Source organism: Priapulus caudatus, unplaced genomic scaffold, assembly GCF_000485595.1.
Source record: "Priapulus caudatus unplaced genomic scaffold, Priapulus_caudatus-5.0.1 Scaffold537, whole genome shotgun sequence".
NCBI classification, from domain to species: domain Eukaryota; kingdom Metazoa; phylum Priapulida; class Priapulimorpha; order Priapulimorphida; family Priapulidae; genus Priapulus; species Priapulus caudatus.
The window spans coordinates 1-21,371 of NW_014577598.1; the positions used below are offsets into that span (position 1 = coordinate 1).

Sequence of the window (21,371 nt, forward strand, 5' to 3'; positions counted from 1 at the left end):
TGTGGTGTCGTGGTCGTGTGTGTGTGTGTGTGTGTGTGTGTGTGTGTGTGTGTGTGTGTGTGTGTGTGTGTGTGTGTGTGTGTGTGTGTGTGTGTGTGTGTGTGTGTGTGTAAGTGTGTGAGTGTGTGTGTGAGCGTGTACACGCGCGTGTGTGACTGCCACATGTTCAGCTCTTCATGGTGACTGTTAAATCTTACCTGCAGAATGAAAGATCTGCAGTAAACAAACTTATATTTCGGTTCTGAGTACACTGTTTAAATACACTGACTATATATGCACTTAATACGCTCTTGATGTGTATGTATGTGTTCGAAACACGTTCGTGTGCATGTAGGTTTTGCGTCCGTTCGTGTGTGTGCGTGTGTGCGTGTGTGTGTGTGTGCGCGTGTGCATGTGTACGTCTGTGTGTACGTGTGTGCGTGCGCGTGTGGGTGTGTGTGCGCGAGCGCGCGTGTGACTGCCACATACCGTCTCCGACTTAAGCATTAACCAGTGACGTTGACATGTTCAGCTCTTCATGTTGATTTCATGGTGGCATTTCAAAAGGAGTGTGCCATGCCAACAGTAGGTGAATATCGCAAATCGTTACCTCGCTACTTCAATGTCGCGGCAATTACCTGAGAAAGCTTCCTTGCTATACTAATGTACATGCATGGATAGGGCGCGGCACGTCGGCGGTTTGTGGCCAATGGAAATGACGTAGGGCCGACGTTAAGCATTTCAAAAGAAGTGTGCTATGCCAACAGTAGGTCAGCATCGCAAATCGCACCCTCGCTACTTCAATGTCGCGGCTATTCTCGGAGAAAGCTTCCTTGCTATACTAACGTACATGCATGGATAAGGGCGCGGACATATCGGCGATTTGTGGCCAATGGAAATGACGTAGGGCCGACGTTAAGCATTTCAAAAGGAGTGTGCTATGCCAACAGTAGGTGAGCATCGCAAATCGCACCCTCGCTACTTCAATGTCGCGGCAATTCTTGGAGAAAGATTCCTTCCTTTACTATACTGTACATGGATAGGGCGCGGCCACATCGGCGATTTACCGCCAAAGGGAATGGTATAAATAGTTTGATTTCGATGTGAAATATATTAACCAAGAAAGAAAACATAAACGTTCTTACTCATTAGACGTCTTAACCACGAGAGTTTAGAGATATTTTTCACTGTTATTCGGAAGAAATTTGGTTTCTGTGAGAACCCCAAGCCAAGCCAGTTTATGGACAGTTTCAAACACTGTATGGTAAAGATGCTTATTTCACCTTCAACAGAGACAAACAGCCAAAATGATTTACGTAGCTTCCTGCTAGAGGTAAATAAGTTATCTGCATTCAATTTCAGCAACACTAGTACTGCTTACCCTAATACAGTGAACGGGCATGACTGTCATGAGATCACACCCTCACTTCATCCTATATACCAGAATACCAATTATGTATGTACAATACGGTATAGTATACTATATTGTTCACAAACACTTACGTAAACATAGCTGTGATGAATGCAAGGCCTTGCTGCAAACTGCAGGTGCATTTTAAAATAACGACTCACGTTCTGTATTTTTATACTGCAAGGCGTATACTGATTTACCTGGTGATCTTGGCAGTTTGTGCATGCCTACAAAAGCATGAAAATTTTATTGAAAAATGTGAAGACACATTTGTGGCTTGTTTTCCCAGGGGCGTAGCTGCCATAACGCAGATACGCAGTTGCGTACACATCATTTCACCAAACTTCTTTTTTATTGCAGGGAGAGAGAGAGGGCGAGAGAGAGAGAGAGAAGAGAGAGAGAGAGAGAGAGAGAGAGAGAGAGAGAGAGAGAGAGAGAGAGAGAGAGAGAGAGAGAGAGAGAGAGAGAGAGAGAGAGAGAGAGAGAGAGAGAGAGAGAGAGAGAGAGAGAAGAGAGAGAGAGAGAGATGAGAGAGAAGAGAGAGAGACATGGTCGAGAGAGATAGAGAGAAAAGAGAGAGTTTAAGAAATAGTGTGTTAGTTCAACATGTTCTTGATAATAAAACCGAAAATTACATGATTATAGTTATAGTGATCTTAGTGATCACAATCTGTTGCTCATGAAGAGAATAGTTCTACTAAAAAGATAATTGTCGTACGCAGAATGAAGGCTGTTCATTTACTCAAAAGTGCCTCAAATACCATCTCCTGCGATCTACATTTCCAAAATGTTCTGGGGGTGGACCCCCCCCCATACGCCCCGCCTGTGTGCGTACACATCCATTACTCCCTAGCTACGCCCTTGATTCCAAAAGGGTTGCACATGCCTGGAATAAGGAAAATAATTTCAGTTACATAAAATCTATTTGCACGTTTGATATAGGTTTAAAAACACGAATCCAGTGTGTCTAGACATTGCTAGGACGATCAGTGAGAGATTTGTTCAAATGCGTATTTTATGCACAAATTTTTTTTAACGAATCATTCACAGAGCAGCCCAAAAGAAAAAAACAGGAAACATGAAAACATTGAAATTGCATCACTTGTAAGATTGTGATGATGTAATTTTGTTACGGTGTATAATAAATTACAATAATAATTTAATATCAACCAGAGCACGTATATCAATACTGTTACTTTGTATAATATTATATCTATGGTGGTATCATAGATATATACACTGATCTATATAATATAATAGATATATATAATAATATCTAATAATATCTATAATAATTTATATAATAAATATTATATTATAGAGATCAGTGGATATATACAACACATCAGGAGTATATCAATTATTGATAGACTCCTGAACACCTTCCTGAACACCTGTGTTCAAACTGCAGTCCCTAGGTGGCAGCACCAGTTCAATTTTAAATGCCAAATGGCTAGTGATCGTCATATACGTGCTTAGACTGGTACCCGGTCGACAGTTCCACACGCTACACTAACAGCGTAGTCAGTGTAGCGAAGGATATATGCCGGAGTGAAGGTGGCGAACGGGTACCAGTCTAATACGTGCTCTGACCTAACCTGCTAGAAGTACCTAAGATGCTTTGCTTTGCTGTTTGACTTGTGAGAAGAGCAGTGTGGTAATCACTTTTCAGGTGAATATGATAGGTTGACATGATAAACCTGTATGATGTGAGTATAAAGTAAACACAGAGGACGCGCAATCATGTGAATGACTTAGTTTATTATGGGCTGCGGTGGAAGTGCGGACAACGGCCGAAATGAGATTGTCAACTATCGTCGACCCAAGATCAGCATTCGTGTTGGCGTGAGTGTGGAAAATCCAGATTCTATCAAACCAAAAATTGTCTTCATATTCGGTGAGTTTAGCGCTTTTTTTTAATTACAAAGGATAAATTTACGAAGACAAATATATTAGATATATTTTAGTAGGAGTCTATCAATAGACGGAATAGGAGTCTATCATTAAATATACTATTATATAGGCCTAGCTCTAGTACTGTAGCCCGCGCGGATCGCTGCCCCTGCGGCAGCGATCCGCGGGCTATAGTACTAGAGCTAATAGTAATAGTAATATAGGCGCTACACTATATGACATCCTTCTGATATCATGTATCACGGCCGTACGCTGAGCAAATTCTTAGGGGGGGGGGAGGTCAGTGGCGGATCCAGGATTTCAAGGAGGGGTGAGAAAGAGGTGGGGCACTGGGTGGTCTGGGGTCCTCCCACAGAACATTTTGAAAATGTAGATTGCAGGAGATGGTATTTGAGGCACTTTTGAGTACATGTACAGCCTTCATTCTGACTACGACAATTCTCTTTTAGTAGAAAAATTAATTTTTTAAATTTTGATCCACAATTTAGGGGGCAGCTGTCCCCTTGCCCCCGCAGCCTACGGCCCTGTGTATATCATATCAGGAGCGTATAATGACAAAGGAGTAAGACAGCGATTTGGTACTGATTTCACTACATTTTTGTCGTACGAGTTCGATGTGAATAAAAATACAAATGTATACAAACATGAGCTTCTTTTGTTCACTGGTCCTTATTCTATCTTCCGGTAGTATTACAAACCGCGTAGCTTCCTTTGTTTTGACATAATTCATACTTTTCGACGACATGGTTTTCACGTTAGTTACCGTATTCTGGCGAGGCCACACTCTAAATTTGCACACACAGCTCTAAGATTCCAGGGGTAGAAATTAACGTTTGAACACAGGAGTTCAACGGACTCCTTACCCTCAAAAAGAGGGAGTCCGCGGCAAAATGAGGGAGTCCGCAGTCTAAGGTTTAAAATTGAAAAGATATTAACAATAACGCCCGCGTGTGCTTATTTTTAAAATTCATGCAAGTCTGCCAAATTTTCTTTGGGCATTACCTGAAAAAATATGGTAATTCTGCGAGGCCGTGCTCTGGAACGAACTAGTCAGTATGGCAGAATTTTCAGGGAGTCACACGGACTCCTGCATATATGTCAAATCAGGGAGTCCGACAGTAAATCAGGGAGTACTTGACTCCGGACTCCCGTTAATTTTGCACCCTGAGATTCTATGTCATGTCAGTATGTCATATATATATATATCAAGAGTCCATAATAGAGACTACTATGGACTCTATATATATATATGGACTCTATTATGGACTCTATATATATCAGAAGTAGATAATAGGTTATAGGTAGGCACTTGGACATTGAATCCCCTTTGAAAAATATCATTACAAGGTTACGAGATATATATACACTGTGCAGTGTTTCACCTGGCCAAAAAGGTCTGTGAGGTGGTTAATTTTGTTTTGGTGTGTTTGTGCATTTCGAGGTCCTAGCAAAGCGAGCACTGCTGACCAGTGCTTGCCCAGCTAGGCGGATCCGGGGGAATGCTCCCCCCAGAATTTTTTTGAAAAATTGGTGCAATTTGGTGCATTATAAGCACCAGTTGTTCTATGGAAGAACGGTGATTTTCTTCAGCGAGTCAGTGTTTTGGACAAATTTTTGTGTGGCGGCTGAGAATTTGAGCGAGGCGGCCCGTCTCTCTCGTGTCAATGTGCACAGGTGAAACACTGCACTGTAAATTCCATCAGGACGCGGAAAACACAAAAACGACACGAGTTTAACAGTTGAAACCAAAATTCTAGTTGCACAGTGATGCCATGTGTTAAGCATTGTCTTAAAATCAACTGTTAGTTTATTTCTAATTTTGGATCGAACCGAGCTGGATCGACGCACGTGGCGCTGTGATTGCACTAACTTTGTTTCATAGACTAGCTAATAAATTGGTAAATAACCATGCAGTGCCCAGTAAGGCCGAGTTACTGTTACCAGGCTAAAGGTTTAGTGATTCATTTGCACTATTGCATGTTGTGAAAGCTGCACGGCGATGTTTGAAAACTGAATCGACTATCTAAGGTTTTGTATAGCAAGAGTTTAGAATGGTATTTAGATGTATTGCCATTTTATGGAGCTACTAGTACTACACAACTACACTCATATCATAAACGTTGATGCTCATGCTCATAATTATTATCCAATTTTGCACCATTTTAATGTAAACTTCAACAAACTTCAACTACTGGTTACTACTCTAGTATAGTATGAATTACAGATCAGTAAAAAATCCTAGCTATACAGTTTCGCTTTTGGTACTTTTAAGTACCTAAAGCGAATCTGTATAGCTAAGATTTTTTATACACTTTAAAAAAAATAACGGTGCGTTTACGATCTGTGAAGTACCCAGCAAGTATATAACCTTGGCAGTGTAATACCCTTATTTTAATTCGCTTGTAGCTTTTGGATGTTTTTCTAACCACAAGGTTTAAAAAAAGGCTGTTGCTCCTGCAACGGTACCGTCGCCGATGTTTTTTCTCTTAAAGTCACGGTACTGACGGTACTGACGCCTGATTGGTTGAGCTTGTTTTCTCGCGATATACATAGCACATCCAAAATTTCAATTTCAATATGTCGCAGCAGCGTAATGGTTACAACGCTAGCGCCAAGTATGAATGGTCGCAGGATCGAATCCCATCCGTTTTCTAATTATTTTCCTGTTTTCTGTATTTTTCTATCTTTATCTGTTTAACTTTTTTTTTTCAATTAACGCAAATATTTACATGATTTATTTACAACATTTTAATAACAACAATTAATTTTTACAACAATTAAAAATTAAATTTTATTAATTTAATAGGGTTAGGGTTAGGGTTAGGTTAGGGTTAGGGTTAGGGTTAGGGTTAGGGTTATCGTATATATCGTATAAAATCGTATATATAATATCGTACTAAAAGCAACGGTAGTTATTATTCGCCGATAGATGGCGCTGGCATCACTACCGTGACTTTAAGAGAAAAAAAATCGGCGACGGTACCGTTGCAGGAGCAACAGCCTTAAAAAAATGTATCCTGAACAATTGCCTATAGGAATTACTGTATTTTTAAGAAGGATAATTGGATTTTGGAAGTAGCTGCAGATTATTTTTCACCATATCAAATCTGACTGAAAGCTACGACAATATATGTAAATATAATTTCTGCATATTCCAAAGGCATGCTTAACACGAATTCTGTAGAGTTTACATGGTGTCCTAGTAGTTTGACGTCAATTTAAATTCAGATTAATTCTGATCTACTCCTGATATTATCAGGAGTAAGATAATATAGAATTCTATATATAGAATTCTAATAGTTTCTATATTATCTTACTCCTGATATTATCTATGTGATCAAGCATATAAACTTGTTTATAGCAAACACAGTTTATATGAATTCGTGGGTCCATAATAAAAATATTGTTTGTTTGCCCTCGCCTGACCGACCGCCAAAAAGGGGCCGACTCAAAAAATGTTAAATTGATCTTTCCCATTCTTTTTTTTTTTACAAATTGTATCACTGTACATTATATATAATATCAATCAGGTCGAGTCTCCTCGGGAAGAATGGTGATGGCATGCCAGGATCGTCTGTGCAGCATAATTAACCGAATTTTATCGGCTGACTGCAGGCCAGTATCTTGTCTGAGTTGGTCGATGCACGTCAGTCGCTGGCCGCCCCGAGAAGCCTGACCCTGTCGAGGTTCCCAGAGAACCAAGTCGTGCGCGGCAACATTACTGTGTCGGAATGCAATCTTCTCGATCGTATCTTAGACTTAGAGGAGAGCGGTGGTATAGTTCCCCATAAAGCACCTCATTCGGAACACGATCCTGCCAGGTGACATCACATACTTTTCGGGGCATACTCGTGTAGCATCCATCAAGTCTGGTCTCGTCTCGTACTGTTAATGTCCAGGCCTCGCATCCGTAGGTGAGAATTGATTCTACCGAGGCCACGAAGATACGCTTTTTTAGCCCTTCCGCCATATTTGAGTTCCAGATCGATGTTGTTCAGCTTGTGGAGCGCATGCCAAGCCTGGGCCTTTCTCACGCCAATATCTTTACCTGACGAGCTGATATACGAGCCTAGGTACTTGAACTCATCCTTGACAGCTAATATTTCACCATCGAGAATAGTCAGCTCTACGTTATATATATAAATCTGTAGGCAATACATTATATGTACCAAGCCAAACAAACATTCAACATAAAAGGTATCTCCACACAAGCACATGCACCCGAGCATGTAGACACCATGCATGCTGAATTTGTAAAAAGACCCCCTTAAAAAAAGAAGCCTACTTACCTACCCAAACTTTTCAGCCTGGGTCGGGTGAGGGCAAACAAATATTTTTTTAATTGCACGGCCTGGTGTGATATACCTGAGTGAACCTGCGAGATAAGATGCACTTGTGCTGTCCACTCACACTCACACAGCATCTCATCTGTTATATTATCTAGGGTAATGAGCTGTAATGATCTGGGCAATCATTGCAAGCAATGGCACTGATGAGTTATGCTGAAACCCTAAAACATTCTCCAGTGTCAGTAGCCACATTGATTTGTGTCACTGTTGTTTATAAAAAGGAAATGATAACAATTTGCTATTATATAACTGTCATGTTTAACAATCTTTCAGGACTCCCCTGCACATCTCACTGCTAACATGCAGCCTCATAACCATAATGACTTATTATGTAATTATCCTATTTGGTATTTCACTGTTCTTTCACCTCTTTCTTCAATTTGCTGTCCTTCATACTGTCACTTGACTACTGGTAGCAAATCATCGATCATATTTTAATAGATGCCAAGTGCTAACAATTTATATAGCGCACCTGCATTACACTTACAGTTGTCCAGTTGTCTTTCTGTAATCCATGTATTAGTGCTTCCCCCACATTACCAGTGAATTTGGCTTCCTTTCTATAATCGTATCCTAAGTATATATATAGTCATAAGTTAGTAATTTTAAGTCCTGATAATAGAATACATTCTTTTCTATTCTCCCATATTTTCAATGGTAATTGTTTGCCTGCGTTTATAAATTATATAGGACTTAATATTTCAAGTAGATGCATGTGAGTCAAGCTCAAATTAATTTAGGTTGTAACCTACCACACGCACTTCTAAACCTTTTCTCAATTGACGGTTATTTTCACCTATTGCCCGGAGCTGGCTTCCGATGGTAATGCTATATCTAAAAGTGAATGGACTGATACTAGCCTGAGGCATAAATCACTACAGCTTTTTATATATCAAAATTCAAATGAGAAAGTTCGTACACTAACATTGTATACCTGATTGATTACACCTGTGTGCGAAGATGCACTTGCACAATAGTATTTCAACGCTGCATGACAGATGGTGACAATTTTGTACCAGGCAACTTTAATTTTCGTATTTCCTTTATGTACAATTGAAATATGATTCTAACCAATTACTGTAATTAGGTTATGTGTGTATCCTGTAACTGAAATAACGTTAGGCAAATTAAGTGCTGTTAGTCAGAGAGTTGCATTGATCATCTGTGATATACCCATCATTAGTTATACTTATTGCACCATATTTTCATGTATAGATGCGTACGTGTTATATTTTTTTGTGGTAGGTGGACCAGGTTCTCGTAAGGGACGGATAATTGATGACTTGGTTGCCATGTATGGCTTTACTCTTCTGAGCATCGAAGAACTCGTACTGCAGCAACTACCGAAAAATATTGAAAACTCACACACCACCCATAAGATCGACACTACCATCGCAATACAGAAAATGTTGCGGGTAATTTTTCTTTATGGGCTAGCACATGAGTGGTATTAATATGGCAAAGGTAGTCAGTGCATCCCAGCAAGCAAGATTCCTGGTTGATGCAGCCAGCATGCTACTACGTATAGTGAAAACACTGCATGTCATATACATATCTTCATTAAAATATCTTCTTTATTTAATTAAAAGTAAATAATTAAATTTTCTGTTGAGTTATGTATGACTAGGTGGGATGTTGCACCACAAATTGTCGTCCCTGCACAAATTGTCGTCGGCGACAATTTGTTCAAAATTTTAAGCCTCACACCACAAATTGTCGCCTCCCTCACAAATTGTCGTCGGCACCGACGACAATTTGTGAGGGAGCTGACACCACAAATTGTCGCCAGCCATCGAAGCACATTATACGATCCTGTTCAAAGCCATGAGTGTGTGTGTGTGTGTGTGCACACGTTACGTGGTGTGTGATTGTGTGGGTGTGATGTCGTTGTGCACATTGTGCGTCGTGCGTGCGTGCGTGCGTGCGTCGTGCGTGCGTGCGTGTATGGACGCCGCGAGGCCGGCTCGATCCCCCAACACTGATCTAATTATCATCAATGCATCATTATCAATCATTATCATCCATCATTATTCATCTCATCATCCACATCATCCATATCCATCATCTTGTAATCGTCATTATCTTTCTGAGCTTGACAGACAGCGACTGACGACAATTTCGTGGCAAGCGCGATATTTGTAGAGTTAGTCCTGCCGCACACTGGTGGTTTTGTGCTGCGCCATCGGCCACGCTTGTGCTCGATGCGCAGTCACCAAAACACACCGTGTGGCATGCAAACATGCAGCGATTTCTTGCGTGTGGAAAAAATCACAGCGTGTTTGATTTTTTCTTCACGTGTGGCAATTTCCACAGCGTGTGCGGGTGTGTCTTGCTGTGTCAAGTTCACACCGGCTCTATGTAGACCGGACCAAAGAAGCAGGTTCAATGCGACGTCAACTGGTGATCTTAACTTGCGTTAGAGGCGCGGTTGCAGCTGCGGTACACCACGTCAGCAGATACACGCACGTACACGCGAGTAACTCACGTACATGACCGGTACACGCACGTACCGCAGTGTTACACCTACGTACACGCGGTACACTCGCGGATACACGTACGTACACGCACGAGTACACGCAAAGTACACGCATCGTACACGCACGTCACCGGTACACCACGTAGCACCAGATACACCTCGTACGACACAGATACACGCCACTGTACACGCGGGTAAACGCACGGAACAGGGTAGCACGCACGTACATCGGCGCGCGCGGTAACAGCGAGATAACACGCACGTAACGTCGACACGACACGCGGGACACTGCACTGTACACGCAGATACACGCACGTACACAGAATAACACGCACGTACACGCGGTACACGCACTGTACACGCGGGAAACACGGAGATACACGCAACTGATCACTGCGTTTACCCGCGTGTACGTGCGTGTATCTGTGTGTACGAGCGTGTATTTGCGTGTACGTGCGTGTACGCCGCGGTACGGCGTGTACGTGCTGTACGTGCGTTACTACGTGTAATCCGCGTGTACCCGCGTGTACGTGCGTGTAATCCTTCGTGTACGTGCGTGTACCGCGTGTACTGCGTGACCCGCGTGCACGTGCGTGTATCTGCGTTGTACTTGCGTGTACCCGTGTACGTGGCGTGTACTGGCGTGTATATCGTGTAACGTCGCGTGTACGATGCGTGTACCGCGCGGCACGTGGCGTGGTACCCGCGGTAACCTGCGTGTATCTGTGTGTACGTCGTGTATTGCGTGTACGTGCGTGTACGCGCGTGTAACAGGTCGTTTACGTTGGTGTACGTGCGTGTACGTACGTGTACCGGTGTACCCGCGTGTACTGCGTGTACGCTTGCGTGTACGTGCGTGTACCCGCGTGATACGTGCGTGTACCGCGCGTGCACGTCGTGTACTCTGCGTTACGTGCGTGTACCGCGCGGTTGTACGTGCGTGTATCTGCGTGTACGTGCGTGTACCGCATGCCACCGCGCGCAACCCGCATTAAGATCACGTGACCTCGCTTGACCTGCTGCTATTGGTCGGTTACATAGAGCCCGTGTGAACTTGACACAGGCACACCGCACACCTTGGTGGAATGCATCCAAGCCACGTGAGAAAAATCAACACGTGTGATATTTCCACACGCAGAAATCGCGTGTTTGCACACGCGAGCACACGGTGTGTTTTTGTGCTGAGCGCCATAGCCACGCGTGGCTCTGAATGGCGTCAGCACTAAGAACACACACGTGTGGGCGGCAGGCTTTAGGTTTCATTTTGCCTGCACAAATTGTTGCCATGCAGTGAGATTAAAAATTGGGAACGCAAAGAGCAAGTCACGATCAAATTTTCGGCCAGACGACAATTTGCTGTGGACAATTTGTGCTGCAACATGGGATCATGGTTAAAAACTAGTAGTAGTACTTACAGATCTTGTCATTTCCGAAAATTTGATATTATGTGATATCATCAAATTGATGTGTTTTATTGCCTAATCTGATGAAGTTTATCGTAGCAAATTCAAGTAAAAAAAGTCTTTATTTAAAATGCTATATATAATATACAAGTTTGTAATTTTTGAGGGACCCTGAGAGCAGTTAATTTATATGTTATTAAATATACACTAAATTGCCTGTAAATAAAAATGGCAAAAAATACATGGCTTTGCCTGAAGCACCCCCTCCACCAAATCTGGCCCTAAAGTGCAAGTAGGGCGTTTAGCAGATATATATACCAGTGAAATCTCTGTTGTCTCTAAGAGTGTGCATGTACCGTGTAGGAGGATCCAACAAAGCTGACCCTCGACTGGGGGCTGAGGCTGGTTGAGAACTGCATAAGTGCAGGATCACCTGACTCCCACTACCTTGTAGATGCCATGCCAAACCTCAGGTTTCTCCTCATTGAGGACTTCTTTCTGAAAGACTGCAGCGAAGAGATGCAGCGGTTTGAAGAGAGGGTATGTACCATCTTGCAAGATTTGTCGGTACTGACATTTATTGATCTAATTCAACTGGTCTGGCAATAAGAAACGCATGTGGCAGTCGTTTTGCCTACTCGATACCTACTCGCATTCCCAATTGACTTTTTGTAGTTATGAATAAAATGTATTATGTAGCAATGTACCCGTGGGTTGATAGCCCCACCACTCATATTAAAAATACGATTGGTATTCAATTATTTATCCTCCGCACGTAGTGCAGCAGAGGATATTGTTTTCGTGCTCGTCTGTATGTATGTGGCGGTGTGTGTGCGTGCGTGCGTGCGTGCCTGTCTGCCTGCGTGTGTGTGTGTGTCTGTCCCCCGGCTGTCCGCTCGATATCTTTACAACCGTAAAAGGTAGACGACACTTCAAACTTGGTCCACATGTGCATTTCATGGAGCGCTGAAACCCTATTGATTCTGATTGACCTTGACCTTATTATCATATAATAATTAAGTATATATACTGTCAATATATTGTCATTAAGTATATTTCCAACGCTGGGTCATAGCGGAAGGACCGTACCATTGCTAACGTGGGGCGGGGGTTCCATGTGGTATTTCCAGGCGTGTTGTGTGTGGCAGAGTGTTCACTGCGCTGTAGAAGAAGCCAGTTCGTAGTTGTGCATTTAGCATGCACATTGCGCATTTGTAGATTTCATACAAATATACACGTACACAATTTCCCCATTTTTATTGTTTTAATTGCTTGTACAATGTATTTAGAGGGCTAACATTCCTCCTTGTTCATATATATGTAGTTAAATGTGCATTAAACATGAATCAATATATCTGCTTTGCAAGTTGCATGTATGTCTAAGTGTGCATTTCTGTTCTATTAGAATTAACAAATCCAGGGAGCAGAAAGACAGCCGTAAATAAATGACATCCCACAATGAATATCATACATACATGCACGTAAACCTCCAAAAACAAAAAAGCACAGGCAGATAGTCGATCGGTTGATTCGGTTCAGTACAAAAAACAAACCAGGGTCAATGTCATCCATTACAATTAAGTAGCAACCTCAGCCTGCAAAATATCACAGGTGTATAGTGATCGCGTATGCGGAGGATCCACGTACTCCCCGAGTGCCTTTCTGGTTTATGATTGTAATAGGATGCGGATAAAAAGCCTTACATTCCCCTACGTGTGTATACATTAGTTAATTTACTTACAATTTCTATAGGACCTTTCGATCCATTCAGGACGAAATTAGGGTTAGCGTAGTCTGAGAATTAATGAAATGAGGGGAATACCTTGAGAATTAATGGGGTGTTGATTACAGGTTGAAGCCTATACTCGTTTGTAATCTGATGGTTCACAGCTCTAATGGTTCAGAATCACGACTTGAATCTGGTGGCCGTTAGTTTCATCTACTATAATGTACTCATTTTTGTGTCATAGTACAGTAAACGTTTGTCATAGTACAATATACTTGTGCTATAGCACTAGGTTTCTGCTTATGTAAGTTGTATTATAATTAGTATAAATAAATTGAACCTTAGCTTTGATGGTTCGGAATTTCCTCTAATCTGCAATGGTCTAAAGGTTTCTGGATTAGTGAGGTCCAACATGTGCTGTCATAGATAGTTTTAATCTTGTCGTCCTGCTGGATGTCCGGGATTGTGCCACCCTCCACCATCTTCCACGCTTCTTACCGCTTCACCAACCATACTCATTCTCCTTTGCTTAGAAATATATTATTACTACTGCAGATACGTGACTGTCTGTTAAGTATGTTTTGCTCCCTGTGCTGCCGGTTCTACTATTACTTATCTTATTCATTAGGTTTTGCGCTCTGAGCTATTGTGCTCCCTTATTACCCCGTACAATATGTTTACGTCAGATATGCAGTTATTTTTGACCGGCTTTTTCCATTGGTTTGAACTCCGTTATGCAATTACTGAATAGGTAAATCCACACTGAATACTCGACATTAAAGGGCCGGACACACTAGGCGCTTAAATCGGGCGATAAAATCGGGCGACAAAATCGCCGTGAAATCGCCTAGTGTGTCCACTCAATCGCCGCCGATTTCGTCGCCCGATTTTGTCGCATAGATCAAAACGTTTTGATATTATCGGGCGATTTTGTCGCCCGATTTAATCGCCTAGTGTGTCCGGGGCCGGCGATAAAAACGCCCGATTGTACAATTCATCAGCCAATCAGAGTTGTTCAATGATACTGACGCATAATAGCGATATGTTTCATGTTTAGTATGTCATGTCATGTAATAGCGATGCACGCACGCACGCACGCATGTGTACGTGCACACGCACGCACACACTCATGCACGCACGTGTACGTGCACACACACGCACGCACGCACGCATGCACGCATGCACACTCGTGTACGTGCACACCTATACGCACGCATGTCTACGTGCACATGCATGCACGCACGCACGCACGTGTACCTGTACACACACGCACGTACGAACGCACGCACACATGCACACACGTGTACTTGCACACGCACACACGCACGCACGCACGAACGTGTACCTGCACACGCACGCAGACACGTACGCACGCACGCATGCACCCAGGTGAACGTGCACACGCACGCAGGCACGTACGCACGCACGCATGCACGCAGGTGTACGTGCACACGCACGCAGGCACGTACGCACGCACGCATGCACGCAGGTGAACGTGCACACGCACGCACACACGCACACATGCACGCAGACACGCACGTGTACGTTCACACGCACGCGCGCACGTGTACGTGCACACGCACGCATGTACGCACGTGTACGTGCACACGCACGCATGTACGCACGTGTAAGTGCACACGCACGCACGCACGAACGCACGTGTACGTACACACGCACGCACGCACGCACCCACGTGTACTTGCACACGCACGCACGCACGCACGCACGCACGTGTACGTGCACACGCACACATGCACGCACGTGTACGCACGCACGCACGCAAGCACGTATACGTGCACACGCACGCATGCACGCACGTTTACATACACACGCACGCATGAATGCACGCAGGTGTACGTGCACACGCACGCACGACTTATTCACCGGCGATTTAATTGCCCGATTTAATCGCCCGATTTAATCGCCTAGTGTGTCCACTCGACTCGCGCGATATAATCGGGCGATTTTGTCGCCCGATTTTATCGCCCGATTTTATCGCCTAGTGTGTCCGGCCCTTAATATTCCACAAAATTTGCTCGGAAGTGAAGTTATTTCGTTCATGACCAGGCTTACGCATTCCTTTACTGGTTATGATTTGTGTGTGAGAACATTTAACACACATTGAAACAATTTTCTATCACATTTTAGAAAGTCACAGAGATATTCTCGGCCTAAAATTTGTAGCAGTTAGCTTTATTTACAAGTTCAGATCGATCATGTTTCGCCAAGCACTGGCTCGTCGTCACCTATAGGTCCTATACGTTGTCCGTGTATTTGAGAGGTGACGACGTTTTAACACAAACGATAATAAAGTGTGGTTTGTGTAGTCCATAGTAGTGGGGCAGATATGTAACAAAAATAGGTCGAAATGTTCACGAGAAAAACAGCGAGAGAACAGGGAATCTTCAGATATCAGGATTTTAGCGTTGCTCAAACTCATAGGTACAAATTAATCATGTGACTATCTATGCACGCTGCAATTTAACGTCCGCACCGTCTTATCAAGAACAAGCGAATAAGGGTATTCCAATAGATGGCATGGGAAAACGTGACTGCCAATTGCTAAGAGGATCACATATAGTGGGGCCAGATATTGTATGAAACAAATGTTCCAGTCTGGCAAAGTGGGTGAAGTTTGAGACTACAGCGGTATTTTTGGCCGGAGAAAGGGGCCGCTGATTTCAAAATTGCCGGATCCAAGAGATATCTGACTAATGAACGCCGCCATCCTAATTCAATATGGCCACCATGACGAACATTGAACATTACTATCTTGGGTTCTACTAATGACATGTGCGCTTCATATTTTGTACACAAGAGCATTTGTACATGCTGATTCAATAATGTATATTTGACATGTGGACAAACATATGCAGCCATTTGAATTCCAATATTGGCGCCATGATGAAACAATTGAACATTACTTATTTGGTTCTAAATACTGCGGCGCTGAAACTTGTACACCAAGAGCATTTGCACATGCTGACTCAATAATGGATTGAATCTTGAAAGTCTGACAACATTGGTCAGCATTTTGAATTCCAATATGAGCTACCATGACGAAACAATTGAACATTACTATATTGGTTCTAAATGACTTCGGCGCTGAAATTTATACACAGAGATTGACATGCGACTTCATATGATGATTTGACATGTCTGTCAAACCATATGGCCATCTTAAATTCAGTATGGCCAACGACGAAAGGTGAACCTACTCTCACTACAACACGCGCACAACACGCGCTGTCGCCACACACACTTACACGCACACACCACACACACACTCGCGCCACAACAAGCCCAGCACACCAACACACACGCACCACAATCAACACACAAAATAATAGCTTACAAAGCCCGCACACACATACAGTACGCACGCCGTGCGCACACACAACATGTTGCGCACACGCCGCGCACAGACACATACGTACGCACTGCTGCGCTGATCCAAACGAGTCCAGTGGATATCCATCGCTGAATTTGTCAAGCGGACAACTTTGCTCACTCAAAGTCATCACACAAGTTCTCGCTTTGCGCACACGATCAGATACACGAACAGCAAAAACTCGTATAGTGAAAGGGGATGGTGGAGTCATTGGAATTACCGAGAATGGAGGGCTCCTTCGCGGTGGATGGTGGGCTGAGATGCACAGAAATTAGCACACATCCTGAGTGAGTTTTGAGGACTCGTTTCAAGACAGTGGCAAACTGACTGGCGGCACCACGAACAATACCATAGAGTGTCCAGAAATCTCTTCTTGCAATCACAGATCTCAATAATACAATCAGTTCATTTGAAAAAACTGGAACCCGTTCGCGGAGACGTAAGAGACCTGTATGTGCTATGACAACAACAAAAGTATCGCGCCTGATGAATGATACCACAGTGCGATTCCGTGCGACGACACTGCGCCAAAACACGATATGACGATTTGTGGAGCAGCGAATCAAGGATCTTTCCTCAATTTCTATGATACCATTTCAAGAACAATCTGCACTGTCAAATCGAAGCCAAGAACACAACATGCGCAAAGTCTCAGCGAGATTACAAGTATTGAAAAGTAATGTGCCTGTTCTCACGAATCTTACATTTCTGCAAGAGAGAGTGAATCTGCTAATTCTTGATACATGAAGTGTCGATGCTGCCCATCATGGATGAGATATATAATACAATCGCCAAGAGAATCAAACAGTCGACCGAAGCTGAACTTTTGCGTGTTGAAGATTTAGCGCCACGTCGATGATATCGAAGAAGTAGTTAGCCCATTTTCGATGGGGCTGCTTAGTCCACACAGTGTTAGAGACTACAAGTTGAACATGTGGTTAGCGACATTTGGTGGACTATGCACAGAAATCAGTTCTCCTTAACATTGCCCGAAAGTTAACGAGGAGTCTGTTATGCGTGTTGATCTGAGTGCGGTGGCGAAGCCTACAGAGACGGCACAGTCTAATAACAGACAGCCAGGTCCAGGCTTGGATCGTGCGCATCGCAACACTCATTGACTGATACAGACATCCCTACACGAAACTGAGCAGCTTCCTTCGTGCTATATCCAACAAGTATAGATCTTTTCCTTGCGATGCTCTTGAAGACGATGGGCTGCTTCCAGAGGAAAATACGCTATGACACACAATAAAGAAGAGGTAAATCAAAGCCCTTCTATGTTGTCTCAAATTGACATGTACGCATGAAGAGTCTGAATTCACGATGTTCGCTACTGCTTGATGCATATCAGCGGGTCACAGAGATTATACTATCATGCAAGGGACACGGATTGGTTGTTGTTGGCCCGATCGCTGGGCATGCAAGCGTTAGGACGGCTGCGGCAATGGTTGGCATGTTGGATATTGGGAAACCATTTAGGCACATTGCTGCTCACACTATTGCCGACTCAACCATTGCCACGAACGCTCATGCGGGCCTTTTGTGAGTTCACTGCACCGCCTCACGTTTACGCTGATAGCTTACCTGTTTCTGCATATCATCTCTCTCTTTAATCGTCTGAAAAATGCACAGGCGCATACAAGCCACGCCTCAAGCAGAGCACCACCAGTTGGTATGAGCAGAAGCACGAGAGAGATCCCGGACTCAGGTCTAGATGAGGAGAGAGAGAGGACCCGCAGACCGCGCGGCGGGCGTACACAACTTGTATAGTCGCCGGGCCCGAAAGCGGAGATGACGACTGACGTTTTATTGAGAGAGATGAAATTATATGGCAGAACAAGTATCGCATCCGAACACGCGTGCAGGAGACATAAAGGACCCATGAGCGTTCAGGGCCGATATGTGAGTCGCAATATAGAAGCATCAATGTGCCTTAAATGGTTCATATCAAATGCAACACATTCCAACAGCCGTCGCTATGAACGCTTCCATCTGCGAATGCAACACAACACATCCGTCCGGATGAATTTAGTTATACTTCTGATCCCGACTGATATCATGCAAGAATGTAAGCAAACAATGCGTGAATCGCTCTTCATGCGTACATGCGTTCAAATGAGAAACATCAGATTAGCTTTGAATTTACCTCTTCTTTATTGGACCGTTGTGTATCATTTCCCTTCGGGACAGCCATCGTTTGCGAGCATGTGCACAAAGGAAGAAGACTGAATAATGTCTTTTTGAATCTACACGAAGAAGCTGCCTCAGTTTCGTCGTTACGCGAGTCTGTTTCAGTCACATTGAAAGTGCGAGAGAGAACACGGCTAATGCCGTGCACGACCAAGCCTGAGCTGACGCTTTAGACTGTCCTTCCTGTTAGGTTCCACACTAGATCAACACGCATAACAGACTCTGTTTAACTTTAGGGCATATGTACGGAAAGGAACTCTTCTGGCATAGTCACCAAATGTGCCTAACCACACTGTTGCACTTGTAGGTCCAAGCTGGTGACTAAAGCAGCCATCGAAAGATGACTAAACGATACTTCTTCCGGAGCATACATAGACCGCGTGGCTCCTAATGCTTCCAAACACGGCATAAAGTTCAGCTTTGAAGAGAGCGGGTCAGGTGGAGCATTTATTTATATCTTCACATGATGGCACCCATGACACTGACATGGTCAAAGAATGGAAGCAGATCACCCATCTCGTGCTTGCAGAATAAATTCGTCGAACAGCGCCACATTACTTCTACTTTAATTCTCGCCTGCAGACTTTCCATGTGTGTTCTTGGTTCGATCTTGAAATTGGCAATTGCTCTTGTGAAATCTATCATAGAAATTGACGGAAGATCTTGAATTCGCTGCTACAAAATCTATACATATCGTGTTTGCCAGTGTCCTCACAGCGATCCCACTGGGGCTATCAGCTTATCAGGCACGATGACTTTTGGATCGGCAAGCACATACAGTTCTTTCTGCTCTTCCGGAACGGTTTTCCCCGTTTTTCAAATGACTGATTGCTATTATTGAGATCTGATGCAAACGATTTCTGGCACAAGCAATTGTTCGTGGTGGGAATCAAGCTTTCCACTGTCTTTGAATACTGTACTCAAACTCACTCAGATTCTGAGCTATTTCTGCACGCCACCATTCACTCGAAGAGCCCCTTCATTCTCGGTAATTCAATGACTCCACCATCGCCCTTTCACTATAGCGTTTTGCTTTAGCGTGTATCTGATCGTGTTGCAAAGCAGAGATTGTGTGCTGACTTCTGCGAGTTACAAATTCCCTTACATATCACGATGGATATCACGGAGATCGTTTATAATCCCGGTGCGTTGCCGTATGTGTCTGTTCGGCGCGCGTGTGTGCGCCAATGTGTTGTGTGGCACAGCGTGGACGTACTGTATGTGTCGTGCGCCGCTATTTGTTACTTTTATGGTTGATTGATGTGTGCGTGTGTGGGTGTGTGCGCGCTTCGTGTTTCGCGCGCTGTGTGTGTGCTGAACGCGAGAGAGAGACCGAAGATGTTGACATGTAAAGCATAGTGTGTTGTGCCATATACGCGCGTGTGTGAGCCAGATTGGGTGTAGTAGAGTTGTATTGCTTCAACATTTCGTCGTTGCCATTATGAATTAGATGGCTGAATATGTTTGACAGACATGTCAATCAACATTATAGAGTCAGCATGTCAAAAATGCTTTGTGTACTATTTCAGCGCGCATAGTCATTTAGAAACCCAATATAGTAATTTCAAGTTTCGTCATGGTAGCCATATTGGATTCAAAGTAGCCTGCCGTATGTTGTCAGAGCATTTCAATGCGAATCGCGATTGAATGAAGTCAGAGCCTATGTCAAAATGCTCTTGTGTACCAATTCAGTCGCGAGCGATCATGTATAACCAATTATAGAATGTTCAATGTTTATCATGTCGCCATATTGGAATTCAATAATGGTGCATATGGTTTGTTCAACATTTCAAACAATCCATTATTGAACTCAGCATGTCAAAATCTCTTGGTACCAAAATAAGCGCCACATGTCATTTAGAACCCAAGATAGTAATGTTCCAATGTCTCATGGAGTGGCATATTGAATTCAAGATGGCGGCCGGTCATAGCTAAGAATCTTTGGATCGGCAATTTTTTTGAAGATCAGCGCCCCAAAATAGCCCTTTATACAAAATTTCACCCTTTCTGCCATGTTGCTGAACATTTTTTCACATATCGCCCCACGATTAGTGATCCTTCTAGCATTGGCGCTAGTCAGTTTTCCCATGCCATCTATGGACATACCCCCCAGTATTCGTTCTTGATAGACGTGCGGACGTTAAATTGCAGCGTGCATAGATAGTCACATGATTAATTTGTACCTATGAGTTTGAGCAACGCTAAAATCCTGATATCTCGAACTTCTTTCTAGTGTTGGACTAAGCTGTGCTATACGTGTGCTCAAACACACATACTCTCGACAACTTAACATTTTCATACCAAAAAGATGTAGAAATAAAAAGCTCACTTATTACAAACTTGTAGCAGATAAGCTATTTACCTTTACATCTGTTATGACCTGCTCGTTTATCTATTTCTAAACTAATTATAGATATATATATATATATATATATATAAATATAAATAGTATAATATTATATATAGGTATAGTTATCAGAATAGCTAAACGAGCCAGGTCAAAACAGAGGTCAGCGGGACATAGCCCTACCG

At 43.3% G+C, this 21,371-nt stretch overlaps 1 protein-coding gene across 2 annotated transcripts in view; it reads left to right on the top strand.

The window, feature by feature from the left end:
- Positions 1 to 2,987: 2,987 nt before the first annotated feature.
- LOC106811424 (UMP-CMP kinase 3-like) overlaps positions 2,988 to 21,371 on the top strand; it is a 30,443-nt gene continuing 12,059 nt past the window's right edge. The window contains exons 1-3 of one of the 2 annotated variants that reach the window (XM_014815032.1): positions 2,988 to 3,287; positions 8,899 to 9,068; positions 11,896 to 12,072. In XM_014815032.1, the coding sequence (XP_014670518.1) occupies positions 3,155 to 3,287; positions 8,899 to 9,068; positions 11,896 to 12,072 (480 nt within the window). In that variant the 5' untranslated portion in view covers positions 2,988 to 3,154. Of the gene's footprint in view, positions 3,288 to 8,898; positions 9,069 to 11,895; positions 12,363 to 21,371 lie in introns of those variants that run through there. The other variant, XM_014815031.1, reaches the window with a different exon arrangement.